At 38.8% G+C, this 13,645-nt stretch overlaps 1 protein-coding gene across 2 annotated transcripts in view; it reads left to right on the forward strand.

The window, feature by feature from the left end:
* PAK2 (p21 (RAC1) activated kinase 2) overlaps nt 1–13,645 on the forward strand; it is a 90,816-nt gene that overhangs the window by 39,187 nt on the left and 37,984 nt on the right. Inside the window, exon 2 of one of the 2 annotated variants that reach the window (XM_025876204.2) lies at nt 6,978–7,185. In XM_025876204.2, the coding sequence (XP_025731989.1) occupies nt 6,999–7,185 (187 nt within the window). In that variant the 5' untranslated portion in view covers nt 6,978–6,998. Of the gene's footprint in view, nt 1–6,977; nt 7,186–12,163; nt 12,270–13,645 lie in introns of those variants that run through there. The other variant, XM_025876211.2, reaches the window with a different exon arrangement.

The following is a 13,645-nucleotide window of genomic DNA, read 5'->3' on the forward strand; positions in this document are numbered from 1 at the left end:
AGAGTTATTAGTAGACCTTGAATTCTGGTCTTAGTTTTGTTAGTAATTAGATTTGTGTGACTTTAGGCAAACTGCTTATTCTTTGGGGCATCAGGTCCTTCTTATATAAAGTAGGAAAGATGGGCCAGATAAATTCCAATCCGACTTTACTGCTCTCTGAATTGATTTTCCTGTGTAACTTGTATTGAGAGGATGTGGAGTGTTTTTTTTGGGGGGGGGTCATTCTTGTTCAGAGGAAGTAAAGGATCATTTTGCAAAGGGATAGACAGAAATGACCTTATATAGGAAATAATTATCGCTGAGCATTGAAAGATTTGGTTAGATAGAGAAAAGGATGAAGAAAACGTAAAAATGGAGAAATATGTACACAACACAAAGATGATTTAGGCCAGAAAATTCTTTGGTGTATTTGGGCAACATAAGGCATATGATATATGTGGTGTATTTATATGATATCAGATTGATTCAGTAGTAAATGTCCCAAATATCAGAGTTTAGTCCTCAGTCTGTTGGTTATAGGTAGCTCTAAGCAAAACTTGAATGCATAGAAACTCTTCAGGAAGCTAGTTAGAGCTTTTATCCTCTTGCTCTGGACAGCAGCTTGAAGACAGAGATACTACTTAGAGAAATCCTGAGGTGAAGTGATGAAGTCATCCTCAGCTAAGCTGGTGTCAGAGCATCAAGGATCATGTGTATAATTACTAAGATCTAATCATTTATGTTGCTATCATATTTATCATCTTGAGGAATTTCATTAAGGACGTCTGTGACCCATATGTTTAATGTTAAATTTGGGCTTTAGGGGCGCCTGGGTGGCTCAGTCGTTAAGCATCTGCCTTCGGCTCAGGTCATGATCCCAGAATCCTGGGATCAAGCCCCACATCGGGCTCCCTGCTCAGCGGGAAGCCTGCTTCTCCCTCTCCCACTCCCCCTGCTTATGTTCCCTCTCTCTCTGTGTCTCTCTCTGTCAAATAAATAAAATCTTTAAAAAAAAATTGCGCTTTATTTAGACATATGTTGCTTACAGGGTAGGTACATCATGTTAATTGGGATTTCCTTGAGACAGCTAATTCAGCCTTATCTATAATGTACAATCACCAAGAGGAATTTTCTGAAACAAATACTATATTCCCCTTTAGTTCTACTGGACTGAATTTGTTTAGCAAATTAAAAAGCTGCTGTGCAGTATATTAAAATAGAGCAGTAAAGAAATCTTTTTGGATAACCGAAGTGTAAGGAAAGGCTGTGTTCTGAAAGTTGCCCGGTAGTGTTCTTTGCTTAGAATTTTGTGGAGGTTTTTTTTTTTCCATACAAATGGCAATTAGTCTCTCTGGCTAACCCAGGAAAACCTACTGATCTTTCTGATTTTTGTTATGAAAAATAATATAGTAAATATCATTGCATGTGTATAGATTTTCAACCATGTTTAACCATGTTAAAGGTTTGATTAGGTTTATATGCCCTTGCTTGGAAATCTAGCCATTTATTACCGTTTCCTATGTTTAAAATGTGGGGAGTATAGGATGAATAAATAGGGGTCTTCTGCCACCCCAATAGCACATTAAAATTGGGGGTATGAGGGTAAAGTGTAGAGCTAGGATATACTTTAAAGCAGCAGTTCTCTAAATGTGGTCTATGGTACTGTTGGGGTCTGTGAGGCCAAAACCTATTTTTGTAAAAGATATTCTTTGCTTTTCATACTGTTGAAATTTGCATAGCTGGTACAAAAGTAGTAGTAGGTAAAATTGCCTGTGCTTTAACACAAATCAAGTAGTGGCTGTGCACTTACAGGGTTTTTTTTGTTTGGGGGGGGGCCAGAGGGAGAGGTAGAGAGAGACTGTTAAGCAGTCTCCATGCCTAGTGTGAAGCCTCATGTGGGGCTCAGTCTCATAACCCTGGAATCATGACCTGAGCTGAAATCAGGAGTCTGATGCTTAATGACTGGGCCAACTAAGTGCCCCCACTTGCAGGTTTTGTTTTTTGGTTTTGTTTTTTAAAATATTTTATTTATTTACTTAGAGAGAGAGAGAGAGCATGAACTGGGGGAGGGGCAGAAGGAGAGGGAGAGGCGGACTCCCTGCTGAGCAAGGAGCCCAACCTGGGGCTCAGTCCTTGGACCCTGAGATCATGACCTGAGCTGAAGGCAGCCACTTAACCGACTGAGCCATCCAGGCGCTCTCCCCCCACTTTACTTGTAGGGTTTTTTTTTTTTTTTTAAAGCTAGTTTTACTTAAGAATGTACTTGATGAGCCCTGGTGGCTCAGATGGTTAAGCATCTGCCTGCGGCTAAGGTCATGATCGAGCCCCCCTTATTTATGTAAGTATTTTTTGATGAAATAAATATTTAACTTGCTTTGATTTCTCATATAGAAAATATAGACATAAACAATATAGATATAGATATAAACAAAAATTATTTGGGATCCTCAGTAATTTTTAGGAGTATAAAGGGGTCTTGAGGCCAAAATGTTTTGAGAACTGCTACCTTTTGAAGAAACTAAGTGGCTTTTAATATGCATGTGGCATGCATGACCCAACTTAGTTGTGTTGGTCTTTCCCCTAGTAGCTTGTGAACTCTTGGAGAAGAACTAGATCCTCCTTTATTTTCTCTAACTTATAGCATAGGGTTTTATAAATATTAATGATCATGATAGTAGCAGCAGTATTCAGTCTTTATTAGCTCATTTAATCTTTATGAAGTAAATACTAGTTCCTTTTTAAAAATTGAGGTATAATTTACATAGCTGAAACTTACTGTTTTAAAGTGTACAGTTCAATGGTGTTAAGATATAAAAAGGTTATACAACCATTACCAATGTCTAGTTCCAGAACATTTTCATTCCCCAAGAAAAAACTCCGTACCCATTAGTCGTCACATCCCATTCCCCTCCCCTCTCAGTAACCACTAATCTACCTGCTGTCCTTATGGATTTACATGTTTGGGACATTTCATATAAATGGAATCATGCAGTGTGTGGTCTTTTTGTGTCTTTCTTTTTCCACTTATGTTTTCAAGGTCCATCTATGTTGTAGTACTTTACTCCTTTTTGTGGCCAAATACTCCATTATATGGATATGCCACATTTTGTGTATCCATCTGTTGGTTATCTTTTGGCTATTATGAATAATGCTATGAACATTCATAGGCAATTTATTTGTGGATATGTTCTCAATTCTCTTAGGTATATTCTGGGAGTGGAATTGCTAGGTCATATTGTAGATAATTCTATAACTTTTTGAGGAACTTACTACATAATTCCTTTTTATTTTCTTTAATTTTTAAAAATTTTTAAAAAGATTTTATTTATCCATCTGACAGAGACACAGTGAGAGAGGGAACGCAAGCAGGGGGAGTGGGAGAGGGAGAAGCAGGCTTCCCAAGGAGCACGGAGCCTAATGCGGGGCTCGATCCCGGGACCCTGGGATCACGACCCCAGCCGGCACCTGCTTGCCTGCTTGCTTGCTTCCTTTCTTCCTTCCTTCCTTCCTAGTTTCAGAGGTAGAGTTTAGTGATTCATGAGTTGCATATAACATCCCTATAGTTAAGAGTTTCTTATGGTTTGTATACCTCTCAGATTTCATCTTATTTTATTACATAATTTCGTTTTAAATAGGCTTTTTCATGGAATAATTTTAGATTTACAGAGAAGTTGCAGAGATCATAGATTTCCTGTATACCTATCACCTATCTTCTCCTAATGTTAACATAAACCCTAAAATGTCTGTGAAAGCAAAGACGCCAACATTGGTACATTACTGTTAGCTAAATTCTAGATTTTATTGGATTTCACCAGTATTTCCACTATGTCCTTTTTTTGTTCCAGAGTATACTATTGTCATGTCTTCTTAGACTCCTCTGCTCTGTGACAGTTTCTCAGTCTTTGTTTTTCATGTCCTTGATAGTTTTTTTTTTTAAGGTTTTATTTATTTATTTGACAGAGCGAGCACAAGCAGGGGGAGGGAGAAGCAGGCTCGCTGAGCAGGGAGCCCGATGTGGGGCTCGATCCCAGGACCCTGGGATCATGACCTGGGCCGAAGGCAGATGCTTAACCAACTGAGCCACCCAGGCACCCCCATCCTTGATAGCTTTAAGGTGCATTGGTCAGGAATTTTGTAGAATGTCCTTCAGTTTGGGTTTGTCTGATGTTTTTCCCATAATTAGACTGCGGTTTTGGATTTTGGGAAAGAATACCACAGAGGTGAAGTATGTTTCTCATCACATTAGATCAGGTGGTGAGTGATGTCAGCATAACTTATTACTGGAGATGTTAACCTTGATCACTTGGTTATTGCAGTGTTTGCCACATTTTTCCGCCATGAAGTTATTTTTCCCTTTCCATACTCTACGCTTTGGAACTAGGTCCAGCCTACACTCAAGTGGGGAGGGAAGTTAAATTCCGACTCCTAGAAGAGGATTTGTCTACATTTATTATTTGGAATTGTTTTGTAAGGATGATTTGGCACCCCACCATTTTATTCATTTTGGGGGCAGGCAGAGGGAGAGGGAGAGAGAGAATCTTAAGCAGTCTACATGCTCAGTGCGGAGCCCAACACAGGGCTTGATCTGACGACCCTGAGATCATGATCTGAGCCAAAATCAAGAGTCAGATGCTTAACTGACTGAGCCACCGAGGTGCCCCTTATTTATTCATTTACTTGTATTGATATGAATTGTGTATATTTATTTTATACTTTGGGTTAAATATAATGCTACTTTATTAATTTGTTGCTCCAGTCATTCCAGCATTGGCTTTTGAAAACTCTTTCCTGGGGTACCTGGGTGCCTCAGTCAGTTAAGTGTCTGCCTTTGGCTCAGGTCATGATCCCAGGGTCCTGGGATCGAGCCCTCCGTTGGGCCCCTGCTCAGCGGGGAGCCTGCTTCTCCCTCTCCCTCTGCAGCTGCCCCTGCTTGTGCTCCCTCTCTGTCAAATAAAATCTTAAAAAGGAAAAAGAAAACTCTTTCCTGTGTGTGTTCCTATCCTTTTTAAGTACTTCCTACCTTCTGACAATATAAGATACTCTAGGCTCATCTTGTATTTTCTCTGTCCCAAGGCCTAGAACCAGCTGTTTCTTCAAGGAGCCCTGAGGTGCAGCATTCACAGTGTAACCAAAATCTGAACATGCTGTCTGTTGTAACTGGTGATTTAAGATGAAAGTGAGCAATCTGTTTTGCCTTGATGTAATGGTCACATAAGAAATAAACATCTGTCTTGATTTATCATGCTCTCAAGTAATCTTCCAAATATTGTTAACTAAGCCTTATTTTTCTCCTATTTGTAGCAGTATATAAGTCCTCTCTGGTGATGCACACCTGACAGCCCACACTTAAGAACAACCAGTTGCTTCTCACGCCAAAGCAAAACAAACCAACCCCCCGTGATGTGACCACCTGGTTTGGAAGAATCATCTGACTATGTCATCTGCCTCACATTCTTATATTCCACCCCGTTTCTTCTTTTGACTACCAGTAGTAATTTCACTTCAAGCAGTCTTTCTCACGATAAGAGATTTTTTTTTTTACTCTCTTCTCCCAGTTCTTCTCTAGCTAGCTCTCCCCAGAAAAGTTTATTTTCCCCCCTTACCCTCTCTCCTTCCTCTTTTGTAAGCTGGAAAATAACTGTCATTATGGCAGATAAAATACACAGTGGTTCTAGTGACACATACTCTTATCAAGGGAAACAAAAGCTATAAGATTTGAAGTGGAATTAGGTACAATAATCTCTTCATTCCTCAATTCTCCTCAGATGATACCTACTTTTCTTCAGGTACTAACATTCAAACTAAATAAAAAAATAAAATAAAATTTATTTTTAATTTATTCTAAATACAGTTGGCATTCTTTTCATCGTACATATACAAAGTTTTGTTCACTTATATGCATTGAATAACTATAATCAAATCAGGATCTAATTACCAATCAAAATCTTGTTTACTGGGGAAATGTGTTGTTTCGTAATCTCATCTGGCTTCTCCCTCTCCCTGCTACTCTGCCTGCTTGTGCTCTCTCTCTCCTTCAAATAAATAAATAATCTTAAAAAAAAAAAAAACTCACCTGGAAGTTAAGCATCCCCTTCCCTTTACTGCTGACTTTAAATGTGTATAATCTACTGTTTTTAAAGGCCATATATATGGTTTATATAATAATAATATATGTATAAACAGGGTTGACATTTCCACTGAATTAGTCATGTGGATTAAGAGGGGTTACTTGACTGCCTGCACAGGGCATCACGGGATGACAGAATCTTGGGATTTGGCCACACTCTGGTTTTCCGCCAAACTCTAGATTTACTTTTGTCAGTGTTCCCAGATGGGTCAGGTTCTGTGGGCCTGTCTGCAAAGCGTGCAAGGGACTAACATGTAGTTAGAGTGTCAGATTTTCTTAGAAACCAAATATTGCATCAGTGGCACATTCTCATCCTTTAGGAAAGTTTATATGAAGGCTAAGTTGTAATCACAAGGCTAGTGATCATGGAGTCAGATTCTTCATGGGGAGTGGCGTTGGTTGATATATTTAATAGCAAGTGTATCTCTGCTCTAGATATGGACCTATCAGAGACCTATCTTTTGATTGATTGGTCAGAACATAGTCTTCCTCTGCAGAATTCTCTGTTATTTTTTTTTTTTTAAAGACTCCATGTTGTCTGTCTTTTCCTTGGAATATATACTCTTAGAATCGATTGTCTTTTGATATGTTAGTATCATCATGCTTTCCCAAAACTTACCATAGTCCTCTTGACTTGGCTTTTCAAACATTCCCTCAGCTAACCATTTACCAACTTTGTTAGGGGAGATTACCTATAGTAATAACCAATTTCATCTCTTACTCATTGAGTTTTACAAATTTTGCAAATTTCACTCTAAATGGATTACCTTTTTAATTCAGAGTTGGAAAGAGGATAATTATTACTGTTTGTGTTTGTCTGTACTATTTTTTACCTTGTGATTAACTGTATGATTTTGCCTATCTATTTCAGGCCATATCATAATTTCAAAGCATGTCTGATAACGGAGAACTGGAAGACAAGCCTCCAGCGCCTCCCGTGCGAATGAGCAGTACCATATTTAGCACTGGAGGCAAAGACCCTTTGTCAGCCAATCACAGTTTGAAACCATTGCCCTCTGTTCCAGAGGAAAAAAAGCCCAGGAATAAAATCATCTCTATATTCTCAGGCACAGAGAAAGGTAAATAGCTACTGTCGTGTAAAGAGTCTCAGTTATTTTATGTTACTGATTTTGATGTCTTTTTAATTGAAATATATAGTCAGTTGAGATTTTTATAGTGAGAACAATAAACAGATCCAAGAAAACTGTTGATGGTGTTATATAGGCACTATTAGAAAGGCTAATTAACCTGTGATAGGAAAGAATAAAACTAAATTTAAATTTGTTCCTTATCTACTTGTTATATCCAATGAATTTCTGTAATCCTCTCCTTCATTTTCTAAGAGAAATGGGCCGTAGTTTATGGCTTCCCAACATAAATGAGATTTGGATATTTGAGAAAGATCTAATTAAGAGTTTCTGATTTTTCAGTAGTAGTAATACTTAGCACTTTTTTTTTTTTTAAGATTTTATTTATTTATTTGACAGAGAGAGACACAGTGAGAGAGGGAACACAAGCAGGGGGAGTGGGAGAGGGAGAAGCAGGCTTCCCGCCGAGCAGGGAGCCCGATGTGGGGCTCGATCCCAGGACCCTGGTATCCTGACCTGAGCTGAAGGCAGATGCTTAACGACTGAGCCACCGAGGCGCCCCTACTTAGCACTTTTCATCATGTATTCTGTTATGCCCTCAGAAGCATCTGAGGCAGCACTCAGTGATCAATACGTTAATGTGTCTCTTGCAAACATTAGCTAGTCCAGGGTTTCTCAGCCTCAGTAAGATTGACCTTTGGGGGCCGAATAACACTTTGGTGAAGAGATCTGTCTTGTTCATTAAATAGTCATTTCATCTAAGTTGAAGTCACTGCATTTGTTTTGGTGCCAAACCTAAGGAAAAAAACTTGTGGTTTTCAGAGCTTTTCGGACTTTAGAATTAGATAGGGATTATGGACTAGTAGTGGATTCCAGAGTAAGAATTAGGGATTAGGGGCACCTGGGTGGCTCAGTCTTTAGGCATCTGCCTTCAGCTCAGGTCAGGATCCCAGGGTTCTGGGATCGAGCCCCGCATCGGTTCCCTGCTCGGCGGGAGGCCTGCTTCTGCCTCTCCCACTCCCCCTGCTTGTGTTCCCACTCTCTGTGTCTCTCTCTGTCAAATAAATAAATGAAATCTTTAAAAAATAATAATAATAATTAGGAATTAGTTTATTTAATTACATTAAGCATGACAATATGGCTCTGATAGCCAGTAATAGCTCTAAGTGAAGATAAAGATATATTTCTACTTTTATAGCTAGGTTAACATTGAGAAGTAAACGCAAGTGGCAAGAATAGTTCTTTATATATCATAATAAGTACACATTTAACTTGAGAGTTAAGAATACATAATCAGTGAAAATTTGAATGAGGTCATATATTTAATATTAATAAAGAATCAAATCTTTGAGAATTTAGATTTGCAGACAGGATATCATCATGGGACAGTTGAAACCTATTCCTTTTATTGTATATCTCTTATTTCTAATTTTGCTTTTAAGATTTCAGTGTGGTTATAACTGAAAACCCTCATGGAAGTATGTTTTTTAAGTATGTATGGGAAGAGAGTGGACAAGTGTGTGTGGGAGAGCACTGAATGCGCATCTTCCATAGTAGTAAGTCAGTATTTTTAGAGTAGGAAAACCTAATAATGTCAGTGTAAACACAGTATTTATAATTATGGTGGTTAGAAAACAAATTTATGCAGGTTAGTACCAGAAGAAATTGCTGACAGGGTTGAAATGACTTGCCTGTAGAGAGCAGAATGCAAAGTGAGGTAGGGGAAGGGTGCCTGGCTGGCTCAGTCTGTGGAGCATGTGACTCTTGATCTTGGGGTTGTGAGTTTTAGTCCCATGTTGGATGTAGAGATTACTTAAAACAATAAAACCTTTAAAAAGGGGGGTGTAGGGGAATACTCAGGGTGGGATAAAATGTACTTAGGGACAGCCTTGGAAGGGCAGAGAGCACACAAAATGAAATGGGTGATGGTAGAGTTTATGAGCAGATTGAACATGCATTTACATACATTCAAAAGAGCATACCCATCTCTCTGATCATTTTGAGAATCTTACAGTTTTACCTTCTTTTCTTAACTCCACTTTCCCTTCCTTGCCCCACCCCAGAATTGCTCATCAGCTGTTACTAACTCAAGGTCCCCCCATACAAAGGGAGGGTGAAGGTACCTAGGATGGTTCTGATTGCATTTATCAGCTCTTGAGATCTCTTACATTTTGTTTTGGTGATTTCCGAAGTCTTTTTGTTTTCTTACGTTAATCACATTCAAGATCTAAGAACTTTTTAGTGTTAATCTTAAAACTTTACAGGCTCTTTATTTTTATTTTTTAATTTATTTATAAATTTACTTATTTTAGAGGGAAAAGGAGAGAATCCCAAGCTGACTCTATGCTGAGCAGGGAGCGCTGAGCCCCATGTGGGACTAAATCCCCCGACCCTGAGATCATGACTTGAGCTGAAACCAAGAGTCCAACACTAACCAGCTAAGCCACCCAGGCACCCCTACAGGCTCTTAAAAAAAAAAAAAAAAAAAAAAAAAAAAAAACCTTTGCCTATCTTATTCAATAACTATTTTTCTTTTCTCTTAAAAAAATTCTATTATAGGGGTGCCTAGGTGGTACAGTTGATTAAGCGTCAGACCCTTGGTTTCTGCTCAGGTGGTGATCTCAGGGTTGTGAGATCTAGCTCCATACCAGGCTCCATGCTTCGCACACAGTCTGCATAAGATTATCTCTCTCCCTCTCTCTCTTTCAAATAAATAAATAAATCTTGAAAGAAAGGAAGAGAGAGAAAGAAAGGAAAGGAAAGAACGAAAGAAAAAGAAATCTTTGCCAAACTAGGGGTCAAAGATACTTTCTTAGTTTTCCTAAAAGTTTTACAGTTTAAACCTTGAACTATCTGGATTTGTTTTTTATGTTTCTGTAAAGAGAGATCCATATTCACTTTTTTAAAAAAAACCAGTGTCCCAGACCTTTCATTGAATCTTTTATCATTTCCCCATTGACCTGCAATACAAGCCATTATCGGTCAGGTTTCCACGTATGCCAGGGTCTGTTTCTGTGTTCTCTTTATTGTATTGGCCTATTTGTCCCTGAGCTAATACTGTACCGCCTTAATTACTATAGCTTCTAATTCTTTTTTTTTTTTAATACCTGAGAGAGCAAACCTACCAAGTTCTTTTTTATGATCTTTTGGCCCTTGGCTCTTCTCTATACATTTTAGAATTTGTTTATCATATACTTTAAAAAAAAAAAAACAAACCTGTTGAGGGCTCCTGGATGGCTCAGTCGTTAAGCGTCTGCCTTCGGCACAGGTCATGATTCCAGGGTCCTGGGATCGAGACCCACATCAGGCTCCCTGCTCAGCAGGAGACCTGCTTCTGCCTCTCCCACTCCCCCTGCTTGTGTTCCTGCTCTCGCTGTGTCTCTCTCTGTCAAATAAATAAATAAAATCTTAAAAAAAAAAACTGTTGATATTTTGATTAGAATTGCATTGAATTTGTAGAGCAAGATGGGAAGAATTGCATTCAGCTTTGTAGTTGAGAGTAGAGCATCTGCAGTCACTTTTTATAACCTAGTTGGAGGGAGAGAGAGAGATGAAATGTTTAGAGGGTTGGATGCTCCTTAATTCCTCTCATTCCCTGGGGCTCTTCCCTCCCTTTCCAACCCAGCCTCCCACACTTACTATTCCTTCCTGGAAGCTGACATTTCCGATGAAACTATGACCTGAAACTTTGATGATTAGGAGGAGGAGAGAGCCCTGTGTGTGTGTACTCATATTCATGCTTATACGAACACAGAGATCTACCTGCTTAACCATCCCCAGCATTTCTGAACTGGCATTCTCCTGCCTACATTCTGAACGGCTATTTCTCTCCGTAGTTTTATCTGAATTCTTTTCATCTTTAGGCATTCCTCATTCATTTTGTTCCATGATAAATAGATTTGTTATAAAGGGGGAGGGCTACAGCGTATCCTTAGTCTATCATCTTGAAGCAGGAGTCTAGAAGGGAATAACTGTATTTTTATTTTAAAAAAAACCATAATTTCCCTAAGATTTTTGCTGTCTCCAATATAAAGCCTGATCTAGGGATACTCATTTTATGCTACTCAAATTTACATCCCTATTGCTGACCTTACTAACAGACAGCTGTTTTCATGAAAAAAAAAAAGAAAGAAAAGCTGGACTGTCTTCCGTTATTCATTTTTGGTTAATCAGTGTCACTGAAAGAGTTAAGAAAATTAGAAATTACACGTCTTATGACAACTTGATTGAACAAATCTTTTCACATTTTGATACATATGTATCATATGAACCCTGTGTGTGATCAGAGATAAAGTGATAAACAAAGCAGATGGTGTCCCTGCTCTCATAACACCAAAAGTACAGCATAAAATTATGAATTATGAAAAGTGGTAATAGGGATAGTGTAAGATGTCTGTCCTTTCTGGGAAGGTTTCCTAAAGAAGTGACGGTAGAGCTGAAGACTAAAGAATGAGTAACTGAAGGGCGCCTGGGTGGCTCAGTCGTTAAGCATCTGCCTTCGACTCAGGTCATGATCCCAGGGTCCTGGGATCAAGTCCCACATCGGGCTCCTTGCTCCGTGGGAAGCCTGCTTCTCCCTCTCCCACTCCCCCTGCTTCTGTTCCCTTTCTGGCTGTGTCTCTCTCTGTCAAATAAATAAGTAAAATCTTAAAAAAAAAAAAATGAATGAATAACTGAAAATAGGTAGGAGGATTTTAATAGTTAAAATGCCTAGAAAAGAGTTTCAGTGGCCCACCTCCAGGAGGGATCATAGCACATTATGGGGCTGAGTATAGTCCAGTGTGACTTGAAAGCAGAGAGGAGGAAAGAATAGCATGATGTGTGGAGGAAATTGCAGACAGGAGAGGAAGCTGAACAGGTGGGCAGGGAGCAGGTCATAAAGGGCCTTGTATTCCATGCTACAGAGCTCAGATTTTATCCTGTTTCCTAGGGAACCATTACAGAATTTTAAATAGGGGAGGGACCTGGACACATTTTTGTCTTAAATAAGAGAGACTAGTAGCTATATAGAAAGTAGGTATGTTGGAGGCCTAAGACTGAAGTTGGAAACTAGTTAGGATTTTGCAGTAATCCAGGTGAGAAATGGCTTAACAAGTACAGTAGTTTTGTTAATAAAAATGGTAATGAGCCACTGTCTTGGCTTATTTTGAAAAAGCTCTATTCTGTCAGCGTTGAATGGTATAGTACTTATTAACCAAGGCAATTTTCTAATTCAGTCTGTATGCACTTTCACTTCTGGTTAGTGAGGAAGATGATGGAACTGTAAATATCCCTTCTGGTCTAAAAATTGAATTCTAAGATTAATAAGAGTAGCCCATACCCATCTTCCTATTTTTTAGAGAATACCCTTCTCTGTGACGAAACACAAAGGTTTACTAATTTGAAGCTGTTCTGGGTCAAAGAACAAAGGGGTAATCACTGATTCTGTTAGAGTAGAAATAGAAGAGTCTTCTTTTTAGAGAGATGGGGATTTTTTTAGCCTTAGACTTTAGCTCCAATGTAGCCTAAAAGGTGGTGGCCTTAAAAAATGTGGCAGTGACATCCTTAGGATTCCTGCTAAGCACCTTCTGTATAACACATGACATAGGGGCCCCACCTCTTAGCGGACAGTTGCTGCCTGCCTGCTTGTTTTATTGTCTGATAAAGTTGGAAAGTGGTTCTAAGAATCTTGTTTCCCCCTCCTACCCTAACAAATTGTGGGTTTTATTGAAAGAAGTTTCTTTCCCTGATTCATTATTTCCCAGCAAGTGATCCAGTTGCCTGGTGGACATCTGTTGATAGATGATTGTGGGGTTTTCGGTTCGTGGCGGTCCTTCTAGTTCTTGGTTTCCAGAGTTATAAAGGAATGATTCTTTTTATGTAACAGTAGCCTTCCCACGGATTGTTTGATTTGAGACACGCTTCACTATCTTTTTGTTTTAGATGTTTTTTAAAATATCCCGTTCCCTTCCTAAGACAACTAAAATACAGGGAGTATTTGTATGTATGTGTGTGTGTTATATAAAAAACAAATGAAATTAAATAGATTTTTAGGATATTGGGTCATTTCCTTTATAGTGGACTAATGTATTTAAATGTCCCAAGTTCTGCTTGTTTTTACTTCTTTAACTTTTTATTCTGTACTCCTAATATATGTGAAACTTTCTTTAATATATGTCTCTAAACTCAACATTCCCAAGTTGAAAAATATGGCTGGGCCTTAGACACAGATGGAACCAGGAATTATCTTGCTATATGTCTTGTCTTTTTCCATGTTACCTGGCTTTATTTTTTAAATTTCAGGCTGTTTTTTTCCCTGTGTGTTAGGAAACAGCCCTCAACAGTTCTTGGCATTTATTTCTTACAACTTCATTCACTAGTGAGAGACTGATTTTCAGGGTGTTAAGTCTGGCTTAGTTTAGGTATTCACTCCTGACCCAAGCTTATTGGCTGGGAGTGTGCAGGGAACAAT

Source organism: Callorhinus ursinus, unplaced genomic scaffold (genome assembly GCF_003265705.2).
Source record: "Callorhinus ursinus isolate GAN/ISIS: 27379988/994484 unplaced genomic scaffold, GSC_fseal_2.0 scaffold1, whole genome shotgun sequence".
In the NCBI taxonomy this organism is placed as follows: domain Eukaryota; kingdom Metazoa; phylum Chordata; class Mammalia; order Carnivora; family Otariidae; genus Callorhinus; species Callorhinus ursinus.